This window comes from Anguilla anguilla, chromosome 14 (assembly GCF_013347855.1).
Source record: "Anguilla anguilla isolate fAngAng1 chromosome 14, fAngAng1.pri, whole genome shotgun sequence".
NCBI lineage: Eukaryota > Metazoa > Chordata > Actinopteri > Anguilliformes > Anguillidae > Anguilla > Anguilla anguilla.
In genome coordinates this window covers 29,453,365-29,467,701 of record NC_049214.1, presented here as the reverse complement: position 1 = coordinate 29,467,701, position 14,337 = coordinate 29,453,365, and the positions used below count along the sequence as shown (strand labels likewise).

General features: G+C 42.9%; 1 protein-coding gene across 1 annotated transcript; it reads right to left on the bottom strand.

Annotated features, from left to right (window-relative positions):
- Positions 1-200: 200 nt before the first annotated feature.
- On the bottom strand, positions 201-13,588 carry LOC118213135 (steroidogenic factor 1-like). The gene is made up of 7 exons (XM_035391851.1): positions 13,295-13,588; positions 10,650-10,768; positions 10,277-10,418; positions 8,453-9,090; positions 4,047-4,166; positions 3,440-3,587; positions 201-454 (listed from the first exon to the last, which is right to left on the bottom strand). The coding sequence occupies exons 1-7, from the start codon at positions 13,356-13,358 to the stop codon at positions 201-203; spliced, it is 1,485 nt and encodes a 494-aa protein (XP_035247742.1). The 5' UTR covers positions 13,359-13,588.
- Positions 13,589-14,337: the final 749 nt, after the last annotated feature.

The window sequence follows — 14,337 nt, the reverse complement described above, 5'->3', positions numbered from 1 at the left end:
TGGGAGGTGTCTGCTTACTGGATGGGTGGTTAGGGTGGAAGGAGGCGGAGCCTCCATAGTAGGCTTTCATACAGTGGGAGGTGTCTGCTTACTGGATGGGCGGTTAGGGTGGAAGGAGGCGGAGCCTCAATAGTAGGCTTTCATACAGTGGGAGGTGTCTGCTTACTGGATGGGCGGTTAGGGTGGAAGGAGGCAGAGCCTCAGGAGCAGGCCCTCTTGGCGTGCAGCATCTCGATGAGCAGGCTGTTGCAGGGCACCTCCCCGCTCAGGTGCCTGTAGCACAGGTAGTCCTCCGCCTGCGCACTCAGGCTGCGCAGCTCGGGCAGCCGACGCAGCAGCCGGCCGAACCTGTCCAGGGACTGCGGGTAGTTGCAGAGCGTGTGCTCCAGTAGAGCCGCGCTCACCTGCTCGTGCACGCTCTCCACAAACTGCTGGCCTTCCAGAAACTTCACATCTGCACCAGCGCAAAGAGAGAAAGATGTCATTGTTTCTCTGTGAGCCTTTACTGTCACAAACACTCCTATTACAGTAGATCACAGCCAAATTACTATGTATCCAAAAAGTAATAATAAACTAACACCACTTGCACATCCTGATAAGCTACACTATAGGACCAAAAGTATCAGGACACCCCTTGGTCTGGGGCAGTTTTTCATGTTTTGGGCTAGGCCCCTTAGTTCCAGTGAAGACAAAACTTAATGACAGAGCATACACTCACATTCTAGATGATTCTGTCCTTCCCCAACAATTTGGGGAAGGCCCTTTCCTGTCTTAGCATGGCAATGCCCCCAGACACACAGTGAGGTCCATATAGAAATGGTTTCATCAATAAAGGGTGTGGAAGAACTTGACTGGCCTGCACAGAGCCCTGACCTCAACCCCCATCAAACAATTTTGGGATCAACTGGAAAGCCAACTGCAAAAATTCCCAGAACTTCTTGCAAATTCTACTGGGAGAGAAATGGTGCTGCACAAAATTAGCAGGCATGTCTGCCAAAACCTGAGGGACACAGTAGAACAAACTAGAGAGATACTGGAAAATAAGCAAACAAACAAAGAAACAAACATAAATAAATAAATAAATAAATAAATAAATGTTTGTGTGTAGAAGTACTTGTAAAGCTTTGTCAATATACTGTAATACATTATGATATATAATATATTCTATTCCAATAAAGCATTCTTGAACAGAGGGTAAGAGAGAGAAAGACAGAGAGAGAGAGGAAGTGAAAAAAGATAATGATGGAAGGAAGAGGGCCACAGAGACCGTGGAAGTGGAGAAAAGGATTGAGAAATGTGTGATTATATTAGGTACTATATAACATTAATATAAAATTAATTTGATTATAGTTCATCACGCATGTTTGACATAGTTAGCTATTTCGTATTTCATCATGCTTCGCATATGCTCTGGCAATGACACTCCAGTTCTGCCATTAAAGCATCATCAAATTGAACTGAACTCAAATGAATTGAATTGAACTGAGAAGGCGAGAGATCAACTTGCTACTGTATTCCAAACCGACAGGAGAACTAGACACTAAACAGTCAGACACGGCTCAACAGAAATATTTTGTGACAAGGGGAAAACAATAATCGGTGTTTTTCAAGGGAACCAACTGCGCTTGTCAAACCAGAACTTTTGAAACTATTCAGCTGAAAAGCTCTTAAATGCAGACCCTCTCCATGCACGTTTGTATACATGAATTTTCTGTTATGAATGGTCTTTCGTGCAGTCGTCCACATTTTTCTGTATAACAGCTGCTTGTGTGTCCACAAATTCATTTTTTCTGCATGTTTATGTAGTGTAAGTGCATAAGAATGCATACATGTGTCTATGCAGATGTGTTCTTATGGGACATGTGCATTTGTGTCTGTGTGTGCCTAATACATTTATGTGGGTAAAAAAGAATGTGTATGTGCATGAATGTATCTACAATAATTTGTGTGTGTGTGTGTGTGTGTGTGTGTGTCAGTCTCTCGGGTGATCAGCCTGTTCCTCTAATTTCTTCTTGCCCAGAAGCATCTGGGCACAGTGCGCAACATTCTGGAGATAATCATATATTCTGAGTAATCTTTTCATTGCCATCTCTTTCAAGGTGAGCACAACATTCCCTGATAAATCTAACTCGACTGAATGGGGGATTCACAGCAGAGAGAGAGAGAGAGCAGGAATGAGGAAGAAAGTGAGAGGGAGTGACAGGCATTCCCTGTGTTTGAGAAGAGAGTAAAATAGAGAACAAGAAAGACGATGAGAGAATAAGAGAGAATCGTACAAAGAGATGGAGACAACAAGGAGGAATAATAGAGAGAATTTGAGAAAGAGAAGAGAGTGGGAAGTGAATTGCAGAGAGAGAGAGAGTGAGAAAGAGAGAGATAGAGAGGGAGAGAGAGAGAGCGAGAGAGACAGAGAGAGAGAGAGAGAAAGTGAGAGAGAGTGGGAGAGAGAGAGAGCGAGAGAGACAGAGAGAGAGAGCGAGAAAGAGAGAGAGAGAGAGAGAGAGAGAGAGAGGCCTCCAAACGCATAGATATGCGGAATATTCCAGGTCCCACGGACGTGCTCATTATTGACAGGCCCTTTTGTTGGTGCCGAGCCAGCAGTAAATTGCTGTCCCTTAAGTGAATCTGTGCGAGAAAAAGGGCTTTTTGTCCTCCGCTGCGGAGCGTCTGCAGCTCGGCTGTGAGGCACAGAAACCAGCGATGGGTCAGTCCATTAAGCGTCTGTTTAGAGTTCTCACAGAACGAGGGCTCTTTGTACACCGTGCCTTTTCAAAGAGCCCAAACTCTAATTAAACCCATTACCGACTCAAAAGCAAAATAAATGAAGAAATCCGTCCTGTGTTTTCCCCACCTTTTAAGTGCATAATAGCCGAATTAATTGATGGGCATGTATCTGCCCTCAATTACAAATCAGTTGCCATCAATTTACATTTGAACTTGCATTTCATTTTCAATGTGGAATAAATTGAAATAGCACTCTTTAAAATGTTAGAGCTTAGCGGGGGTCAGGTCATTTTTGATTGGTTTTTCAACTACAGAACAGGATTTTTAAAGTGAAAAGAATGAAGAGTGTTTACAAGAATATATGGGCAGAAAGTTAAAGCAGAATTTTACCCACATTCACACATATTCACTCCAGCAAAACTTCAGGTATGGCAAAATGACGTCAAATAGAAATCAAGTCACTAACACCATATGAGAGCTGATTTTACTTAAACCAGCTGGGTTCCAGCTCTACAGTGGGAAAGGGGGAAATGAGCCAGCCTGGTTCCAGGTCTACGGTGGGAAAGGGATATAATGAGCCAGCCTGGTTCCAGCTCCACAGTGGGAATATGGGTATAAACGTTTGGCAACATTGTGGTCTGTGCAATGTACATGGTACTGTATTACCTGCGGATTTGGCTTCTCCAGTGGTTTCTTTTCCAGGATATGAGCTTACCGGGGTTGAAGAGGATGAGGAACTTGAAGCAGGCAATCTCTCCACGGTCCACCTGCAGAGCCTGCAGTTTCCTCACCAGCTCCTGGCAGCTCTGCACCAGGCTGCTCAGTATCGCCCCCGCCTGGTCAGCAGTGGAAGAGATTTCAATCTGCCAAAACACAGCAGGTCTCATCACTGCAAGCACTGCTTTTGTGTGTCTATGCATTACAATAAATTCCAATATAGTTCTTGACTTTGTATTTGAAAAAGTAATTTATTTTATTTATGACTTTAAACAATGTTTAATTTGATATCAATGGCATAATCTTACAAGGACGATTTCTAAAATACAAATGAAACATTTGAATTTTAACACTTAAAGATACGTTTTTATGTAATCTATGATTATTCACTACAATTTTGTTAATATTTGAAATACATTTCAAATAATGCACTACTTCAAAGATGAAAAAATATAAAATAATTAATAATAGACAATGTTTTCACAACAGTATTTTACATTGGATATCGAAGGTCGTATTTTATTGGTATTAGCATTGCTTGGGATGAGTGATATTTGGCAGGTGTTTCAGATTGTAAAAGTGAGTGGAATGTATTGCACACTGACTTCCTGTCCGGTGACCAGCAGCACACTGTCCTCTTTGCTGTGCTGTATCTGTCTGTAGATGTGACCCAGCAGAAGCAGCTCACTCCAGCAGTTATGCAGCAGCTTCATCTGATCCCCCACCTGCAGAGAGAGGAGGAGACGCTCTAACGCACATGTGCACACACACACACACACACACACACACATGCACATGTGCACACACACACACACACACATGCGCAGAAACACACACGCACATGTGCACACACACACACACACATGCGCAGAAACACACACGCACATGTGCACACACACACACACACACACACACATGCACATGTGCACACACACACACACACACACGTGCACACACACACATGCACACGTGCACACACACACACACACACACACACACTACTATCTACAGCCAGGGTTGTTGTGCAGCACAACAACTAACAGACCCCGAATAAAATACTACAATACATCATACAGCAAACCAAAATGATCACCTGTAATGTGAAATTCTGGAAAGAAGTCTGCTATTGGAATGATAGTCAAGGACAGCTGAAAGTGAACATTAACTGTCCTTGACTGTCAAAGGGCCATTTAAAATGAGCTACGACACCAGTGAATGTCACGCTCCTTTCAGTCTTTAGATGACCCCGCTCAACAGACATTTCATCTCCAAAGCCAACAGACAGTAGCAAGCATTTGAAAATCGGCCCAGGCCTTGGAGGACATGTTTTTAGGAAGTGAGAGCCTTAACTTGCAGACTTTCAGGTATCGTCTGTGCCAACGACCTCTCCCGCTGTGTGTCGAGTCTCTCACTAGCCACCAAGACCTCCTCACACACAGACTCAGTCCACCCGCTGCACGCACCATCGTTAACTTTAACTGACGAACAAAGCGGATGTCAGATTTATTTTTGCTGTTTACGCCAGGTTTACAAGCTCACTGATATTCCAGACACTGATGCTCTTTTAGTCTTCAAGTCTGGCCTTAAGTCTTATCTGTTCAGTGCCCTCATAGTTGAGGAGCATGGTGTTTCCTGACAGGTGAATCCTCTCTCTGTGCTGCACATATTGGTTAATATGTTCTCAATCTGGCAACCCTGGCCTCTGTCTGAATGAAACTGTTTAGAATATTTGTCAATTAATGCCGGGATATAGATAGAAGTTAAGTATGTCGTTGACAAGCATTTACTTGAAAGTAATATAATGCTGTTCCCTTCAGATGATGCAGTAGTTTGTATGTATTTACAGACCTTAATCATTACTGGAGAATATTTAATCTCCCACAGCCTTCGTAGTCCGTAACTCTGACCACTGCACAGCCTGCTGTGACACGTGCCGCACATTGCACACCAGGCCCCAGACCTGGGCCCACACAAACCAGACACTTTAACGCTCAACGAGCCAGTGCAATTTTATTCTGCAGGATCCCGGGGGAATTTTCAACAAAACATTTTTTTACAAACAGAATCACATGAAAATTTCTTTTTTTTTTTACTTCTGGAAAAACAATAATTCATCAATAATCTGCCGGAAGTAAAAACTACCTCAAAGGCTAATTACCACACCCCTTACACGGTTCACCTGCCCACACCCAACACCTGGCCAAGGCCAGTTTCAGAGCTTTTGCATAACACATCCCGCACCTCACCATCCTCAAATGCACCTGGCCACACCCATCTTTAAACACACCTGGCCACACCCATTCTCAAACCCACCTGGCCATACCCAACCTCAAACCCACCTGGCCACACCCATCCTGAAACACACCTGGCCACACCCATCCTGAAACACACCTGGCCACACCCTTCCTCAAACACACCTGTGCTACAATAGCAGGAGGCTAGCAGTAGCAGTTATATAGCAGTCCGACCTGCTTACATTTTTTAAATAGCCCCCAACTCCCCCACAGTAGGTCAGGATCAGACCCAGCGCATCAGACCGTTGGACCCATCATGCTTTGCTCTCGGCAGTCAGGATAGGTTGGGCAGGGCTTGTGTCTCTCCCAGGTAAATATACCTGCAGGTCATTTCTTGGGCCTGGATTACCTCTATTCTGTCACAGCGAAGGGATCAATACACCTGTCACCTGTCAGCTCTCACCTGTCCCACGCTGAGACAAAGAGAGTGGAAACCTGCCATCAGCACATCAAATGAGCAGCAAGGTGCGGGGCTGGACGATGATGTCCTCATGCTGAATCTTCACCTCGATGTTGTGCTTGTACAAACACACACACATGCACACACACACACACACACACACACACATACACACATATACACAGAAAGACCAACGCACATACACACACACCTACATACACATTTTACAAATGTGTTAGTTTACAAATTTTACTGACATCTAAATAATTGTGCAAAATATTTCAGATACATATTACATTGAGGTTGGTCTGTTCCTTCACTCCATTCACCAATGACCTACACTCCTTATTTCCATGTGTAGCTACATGTGGGTATACATGAGGAAATAGGAAATATACGCCTATGTGTGTGTGTGCGTGCGTGTGCACATGCATGCGTGTGTGGGTGAGAAAGAGAGAGAGAGACTTGCATTTATATTTACATTTAAGCATTCAACATGTTCCACTTTTACAGAACAGTGCATAGCACAGCAAGACTGTCATGTCTGTAGAATAAAACCAGTAGTATGCTTTGCATCATAAAGTGAATAGTGGAGAAAAGAATTGGCAAGGGTACATATTCTATGCATTTGGGGCCATTCATAGAGAAAATAAAAGAGCCAGGAGACCAGGAACAATAATTTGGTCAAAGACTGGCATGTTTTCCTACCGCACAACACACACACACACACTCACAGATGCACAGTTATAAAACGTTCAAAGGGCAAAAGAAGAGAGTAAACGTTTAAACTGGGGTAGAATGACAAGCGTGTGACAAGAGAAGCAGCCCTCAGGAGGTGTGATCGACAGGTGTGCGTGTGGAGGGAGACCGTCGGGGTGGAGCGGGGCGGGGCGTGGGGTGAAATACGGGCCACTCTGGCGGGGATTCCTTGATCTGGTGATGAGAGGGGCTGTCGGCACCCTCTGATTGCACCCCTGCCCCACAGCCCACCAGACGGTCACACACTCTTACCACATAATACACGTGCACACACACGCTCTACAAACAGCATGCACACACACACACACTCCACAAAACCACACACACATACACACACGCATACCAAACTAACTGGGCGGGAAGCTGGACATTCTGAGCTTTGGAAATTATGTACCTGTCATCGGGGAATCTCTAACAGTTCCCATTGGCTGCCTATTTATAAGTGGGAGTGGACAAAGGCCGGACATCTGAAGTTACCATTGGAATACAGACAGGACCTCAAGCAGAGCCGAAAGCACAGGTAACCGAGTTACCGAGCGTCCCTCTGACATGCAGAGTTTAAAACCAGGGATGAGGGAGGGAGAACGTATAAAACACAACACGGTAAAAAAAAAAATTGTATATTTCACAGTACTGGCAACTGGGTACTGTATAAAGAACGGTAATGATCTGTTAATCATACAGTAGCAGGCTGTGTATCTAACAAACATTAAATCTATGACAGTAGTTCCCCGTAAATAACACAATTATTTACATTTCAGCTGTTTACAATTTCGTACCTGTGTTATTTTACAGACTTTTGCCATAAAATTCACAGAATTTTTTTTTACAGTGAACGACCAAGAGGAATGGATTGTGAGGTCCAAAGCATGTACATCTCACTTTATCGAGGACACAAAACAGTGCTTCAAAAACGTATTGTGCAAAATTGCACCTGCCCTCTTTATCAGTTCAGACATCCCTCAGTACAGAATACAAAGACTAAAAAGTCAAAACTCCCTGTAAGAAATGGACCATTTCCTGATTGAACTCTCCTGTGCATCACCAAAGGGAAACAAAGTAGTGATGTGGGACACACACCCACCCAGACCCAGAATCAATCATGCGGCACACCTACACCCCAGTCCACACCCATACCCCAGTCTCCACGGCTCAGACTCACAGCAGATGCTCTTACCCAGAGCGGCAGACATGGCATACGTGTACACAGTAAAATGTCCCGTGTGAATTCAACTCTAACAGAGATTATATGACTCCAACATGGACATGTACTTTATTAGAGTAAAATGTACTCTGTAAGAGTTGATTCCACAGATTCCACATTGCTTTACATGCAATGCGTTTATACCGCTGGGCATTTACTGAAGCAGTTCAGATTCAGTGCTCCTCCTCTGAATCAAACCTGCAACCTCTAAGTGGCAAGCCCTGTCCACTAACCATTATACCACACAGCTGCCCACACAGCACACCCAGACTCACACACACACCCCAGAGCCCCGCCCCGCCCCCTCCAGAGCCCCGCCCCCCCTGGAGCCATGCCACCCCCAGCTTGGCCTACCTTGAGCTCCTTGAAGAAGACGCAGCCGCGGGCCCAGTCCACCACGGAGAAGAGCATCTGGTCCATCATGCGGCACACGAGGCCGAAGGCACCGGTGCGGTCCAGCCGGCCCAGCCCGGCCTGCTCCTGCTGCAGGTGCTCCAGTATCCGAGCCCGCACCTGCGCCTCGTCCAGTTCGCAGTGCAGGAGCTCCAGCACCAGCGCTGGCGCCGTGGCAACGGTCCCAGGTTGCTGCGGCGATACTGACAGGCAGCCGCCATCCTGGAAACCGAAGCCCGTCAGGGAGTCCGGAGAGCAGGAGGGGTCGGACATCTCCGACTTAATGGCCCGATTGGGTAAGGGGGCGGAACCGTACTGGTACAGACCCGGGAAAGGCCCGGGCGCTGACATGGCAAAGGGGGTGTAGCCCGGAGGGTCTTGGAGGGGCTGGGCCGGGGCCTTCAGCATGGGGGAGGGGCACTGGGGGCTGGGGGTGAACGTGCAGTCCGTTTGAGGAGGGGCCGGGAGCAGAGGCCCAGATTCCAGCTTCAGGCCCGTGGCCCGGATCAGAGCCTTCTTCTGCTGCTTCAGGGCCCGGTCCTGCTTGTACATCGGGCCGAACTTGTTCCTGCCGCCCCGCATGCGGTCTGCCCGCACCGCTGGCCAAAGTCAGGATGGAGAGAAGACCACCAGAGCCATCAGAAACACGCTCATGTTTCAGATAGATAACAAACATTATTTTTAAAAATGGAAGTTCCAATGGAATGGGGTTTTGGAAGTTTACTGGTACACTCGTCAAAAGAAAGGGTTCCAAAATGCTCCTCTCTGTCTCCATAGAGGAACCCTATCAGGTTCAAGTGTTGTCAGTTGAGCAAAATGACTCAATCTGGGAGCTTTCACTCTTTTCACAACTACCATAGAGGGTCCCATAAAGAAATAAAAAGGTTTCCCCTCTGGAGACAAGCCAGAGAACACTTTTTTTTCTGAGAGTGTTCTCATATCGAGACCAAGATTGAGCTTCTGGTGTCCAATCAGTACTTTGGAAGGCATGATAATTTGACCAAATCTGTTTTTTGTTGTTGGACAATTTATGAGCCCATTCATTTACACGATAAGCCATTTTAGCCAAAGTTCTTGCTGAGGTTCATTTCTCTTAGAATTGGATTGCCAACAGCTGCCAATCTACAACACAGCTTGACAACAGCTTCACGTGCTTGTAGGCTTGTGACCTTCGCTGGTAGTGATGAGGTTTGTAATGATATGGCTATGAGTTTGTACTTAGACACATCTATGCATATAATATCCAACATGGAAGAAATGTACCACTATTACTCTTCACAGGTACACTAATCCCACACAGAAGTGATACTAATTTCAACACATGCCAGGATTTAAAAATATAATTACAGCGGTGTATGATACAGGCTAATGTTTGTATTAGCCTACATACTGTATGGAAACTGCTTTTGAGCCCAGTCTGAACCCAAATGTTCAGCTGCGAATAGGTTATGCATTTTTCGTCTTGTTCTTAAACCTGATACTACTAAGCAGGCGCTGACTGTTAAATGCCATTACTTAATTTAGGCCAACAATCGGTATTTGAAGCCTAACCATACTAAATAAATGAAATGTCAGTTAGCTTATTATGTTCTATAAACACGAGAACAAGGACTTATGAAGTGCTAATTTGTTTTTGAATGAATGGAAAACCAAGACTTACGTCGTGACCGAGTACTGGGATAGATTGATAAATTTGATAGAATTAAGGGTGTATCGTTATTCCTCCATCATTTAGCTATAGAAAAGGCTAATAAGAACCAGATATTTCTCAGTTTTCTTTCTTACCTTCTAATCTCATTCCGACAGTGATGCATTTCTGAAAGCGACAAAAGGGACATCTTTTCCTTTGCGTTTTGTCAATTTTGCAATCTTGGTTTTCTGCGCAATTGTACCTCTTATTGTTTTGAACCGTTCTCTTGAAAAAACCCTAGTGAAAGAAAGTTTTTATTATGACTCCTATACAATAACCTATATACAAGCCTACATGTTGTTAATAATAATAATAATAATAATAATAATAATAATAATAATTTAAAATAGCATCGCATTCGCCCTCATCTAACAAAATAACGGAAGATAGCAACAATAATACATAGAATACAGCCATAATTTATTATTACATCAGTTAAAATGACAAAGCTGTGACATTTTAAAATACCTTACAACTTTCACAGGTCAGCAGACCGTAGTGGTATCCGGAAACCTTATCGCCGCAAACTGGACACAGTTCTTCCAAATCGACATCATACGTGCAGTCCATTCCCTTCAAAGAAATGCCTCAATGGAAAAGGCAAATAAAATAATGTAAGTAGTACTAGTAGTTTTTGGATTTGGCTCATTTAGTCCAGAAAATATTGAGCCTATAACTATGACATTTTACTTCAAACAGCTTGACATGTCAGTAGTCACTACGCGTTTCAAAGACAGTCATAACGTAATCGAGATAGAATTTAAACCAAAGTACAAGCAGTATGATGTTCCATTCATACAACCTAGTCGGTATAACTGTAACAGAGGAGCGGAATAATTGTAACAGTAAATGAAAACGCCTTATAATGTAGGCATGGAGGTTTTTGTCTGCATATATTAATGTTAATCAAGGAAACACATTTCCAATGGTAATGTGAGACCAGCCACATCCTCAGATTAGGAAGCATGGGGCTTTATTCATGAACAAGACCAGGTCAAAACATAGTACATGGCTGGACCTAACACACGTGTTCCGGCCGACCAATGGTGTAACTTCATAACTCGGTCGACCAATGGTGTAACTTCATCACTCACTCAGTCACTCAGTCACAGACATTCGCGTTTGTCGGGCTGGCCCCGCTCTTGCGGTCCAGCCAAAAAGCAGTGCGTAAACACTGATGCACAAGCAACTTCGTGACTTACCGTGAAGTGAGTTGTGACAAGGTTCAGATCGTTGAGGAAAGCTGCTTTTGTTTGTTTCTCAACACCCAGGTAAGCTTTAAAGCAAATAGCCTACTATACAGACCAATCTGGTGTGTGCTCATTATAAATGCCTGTGACCAGGTGGTTGCCTATTTTCGCTGAAGAACCCAGGGGACATCCATAAAATGATGCTATGTCAACAAGCAAATTAATAACATTTAACAATAAACACTGAAGCAATTTAGAAAGTCAAACACGCTGAGTACAATTAATTTATTTAACAAACTATTTAACATCATTTAAAATGCCTAATGTATCCCAAAAAGAACACTACATGAAGACCGTTTGCAACACCATGTAGTGTTCCTTATCTCTACCCTGGATAAATAAAGGTTAAATAAAAAAAAATAAAAAAAATGGCCGCCCTGAGTACCAACTTAGCAAACGATTCTAGCAAAGATTCACTCAGAAAACCACTAACTTTTAAATGACAGATGGTTGCTTAAAATGATCTATGATATGATAAATGTAAATAGAAATAATGCATTATATCCAAAAAGTACTTCCGGAACAGATTTTTACGTAGCTAGCTCAAAAACGTTTTTTTTTTTTTTTGAAATATTTCCCACGAAGATTGTTGAATTACATTGGCACGCGGTAGAGGACTTAATTGCACAGGTTCACACTTGAAATAGTTACTGTAGTAGCAGTGTGCAAAAAGGTACTGATCGTGTTACATGATGATGCGTTACATTTATAGCGACTCTCCCCTATTTCATGCCTTCAGTTATCTTTAGACTCATGCAGACTGCTGGGATTAAGAGGAAGTCAGCTGTAGGTCCCTCAATAAATAAATAAATGAAGAAATACACCGCACCAGCATTCTACTCACAGGCGATACAAAACATATGGCGGCAACAAATGAACACCTGAATGGTAGAAAAATGTTTTTTTAATTTGTTTTAACTTAATTACGGGTCTTCATTCATTCGTATACAGTTGGACTGAGGTCATTATGCGTTTTGGTAAAATAGCAACATTCTTGAATAGCTAACTCCAAGCCTATGATGATTCTATAGCTATACAGTTTATTTTTGATTGAATGAAAGGTAGCTGACGATTGTGGTTATTATTTAACTTAAGGGTCCTGTGGATATATAATAAAAATTGTGGAAAATTTCACAAATCACCCTCAGCAATATGCAGCAGGTCTGAAATCTCTTGGTAACCGAATTATGAAATTATGAGGTTTCGAAATTTAGTGCGCTTGACATAATTGTAATTGAAGTGCATTGAACTAAATAAAGAATAAAATGTCACCGTGATAAATTCACAAGTCATGCTAAGCAGAACGCAATTAAATTCCAAATATTTCGTCGCAGGAAAAAAGCCAAACAACTGAAATTGAATATCGAGCAAATTTCGAAATTCAAAGTCAGAAATAACCTAATTTGATATTTTGTATACAAATGTAGTGTGTAACAAGCATGTTAATAGACAACAACCACCGATTACCAATTACGAATAACAATTGCTTAGTATTATTATTATTATTATTATTATAACTGCTGTGTTTATGATTGTGTAAGCAGTATAAACCTATATTTCGTAACTTCATATGATCAATTACACGCTGCTTGTTATGTCAGTAAACTAACTGCACACATAAAAATGACATTTTTTCTAATAAACCAATAAATCAGTTAACCTGATGTATATGTTAATAATAATTCCTATATAATTGGCTTAATATATTTTCGGCGTGAGACAACTGTTGCGGGGGTAACGAAAATATATTATATTGAGGATTATCATCATGCGGAGAAAATGAGTGCGTAAATATTTTCCACGGTAAATTACCATGAATGAAAAATCATATGGCACGTATTAAGATTATCTGGGTATAATTACCTGGATCGTTCCCTGCACACCCCTCCTGGTTTATGCAGTAGTAATCCTCGTCCGTTTGAAACATCAGGGTGTCGGCAGTCCAGAGCGCCGCGAGACCGCTCACGCCTCTAACTTCAAGCGAGCTCCGGAACGCCTCGCCAGTATTTCCGCGGAAACGGCCACAATAACCTCCTCAAAAACCTCGTAGATAGATTTTACAAAAATGGTTATATGCATACCCACAGAAAAGGGCAGCCGTTCTATATGCAGAGAAGTGAAAAATAATCAGGAATAGCACGATACAGATGTTCCCGATATGCGACAATTATTAATGCCCAGTGACACTGAAAACGCCAACCCACTTTGACAGTGACAGACGAAACGGTGTGGCCTAATAGCCTGAAAGGGTGGCCAACTGAATTAGTAATCCCTTACGTTGTCGTCATCATTATCATCACCGTCGTTATAATCACTACCATCGTCTTAGTCGTAACAGTTGCAGTCAGTGTCTAAATATAGGCCTAATAAGGACGTCAGTTTGATTTTTACATTAGTGGGAACGCATTTGTCTACGGTCCTACGCAGTAAAATCTCCAGTGTTAATTCAACCCTAACAGAGTACATATGAGTCCAATGGGGACCATATGCACTCCGCAAGAGTTGATTTAACACTGAACATTCTACTGTGTGCAGCTACCAATTTCCCTGATGCCTCCATTCCACCCCCAGCACGAGCGTACGGTCGCGTAGAGACAGATATGGAACATGAATTTAACTGAAATTGTATTGAACTGTAAAAGAAAGAGCTTCATCAAAGATAGTCTATGCCTCAGCTGCCTGAATGAGCGTAAAATGTACTTAGGCTAACTGTAATATACATTAATTGACCCATGCTGTATTTGGCTATGCAAACTTCACTTAAATGAAATTTGTTAAATGTGCTTTGAGAATCATTGTCAAAAGTGAGTTAACTTTAAGTGCGATAAGTCTTGCTACCAGTGTACACAGATTTTGTTAAAAAATCCCTCTTTTGAATGTCCATTTCCCTGATTTATTTGGATTTT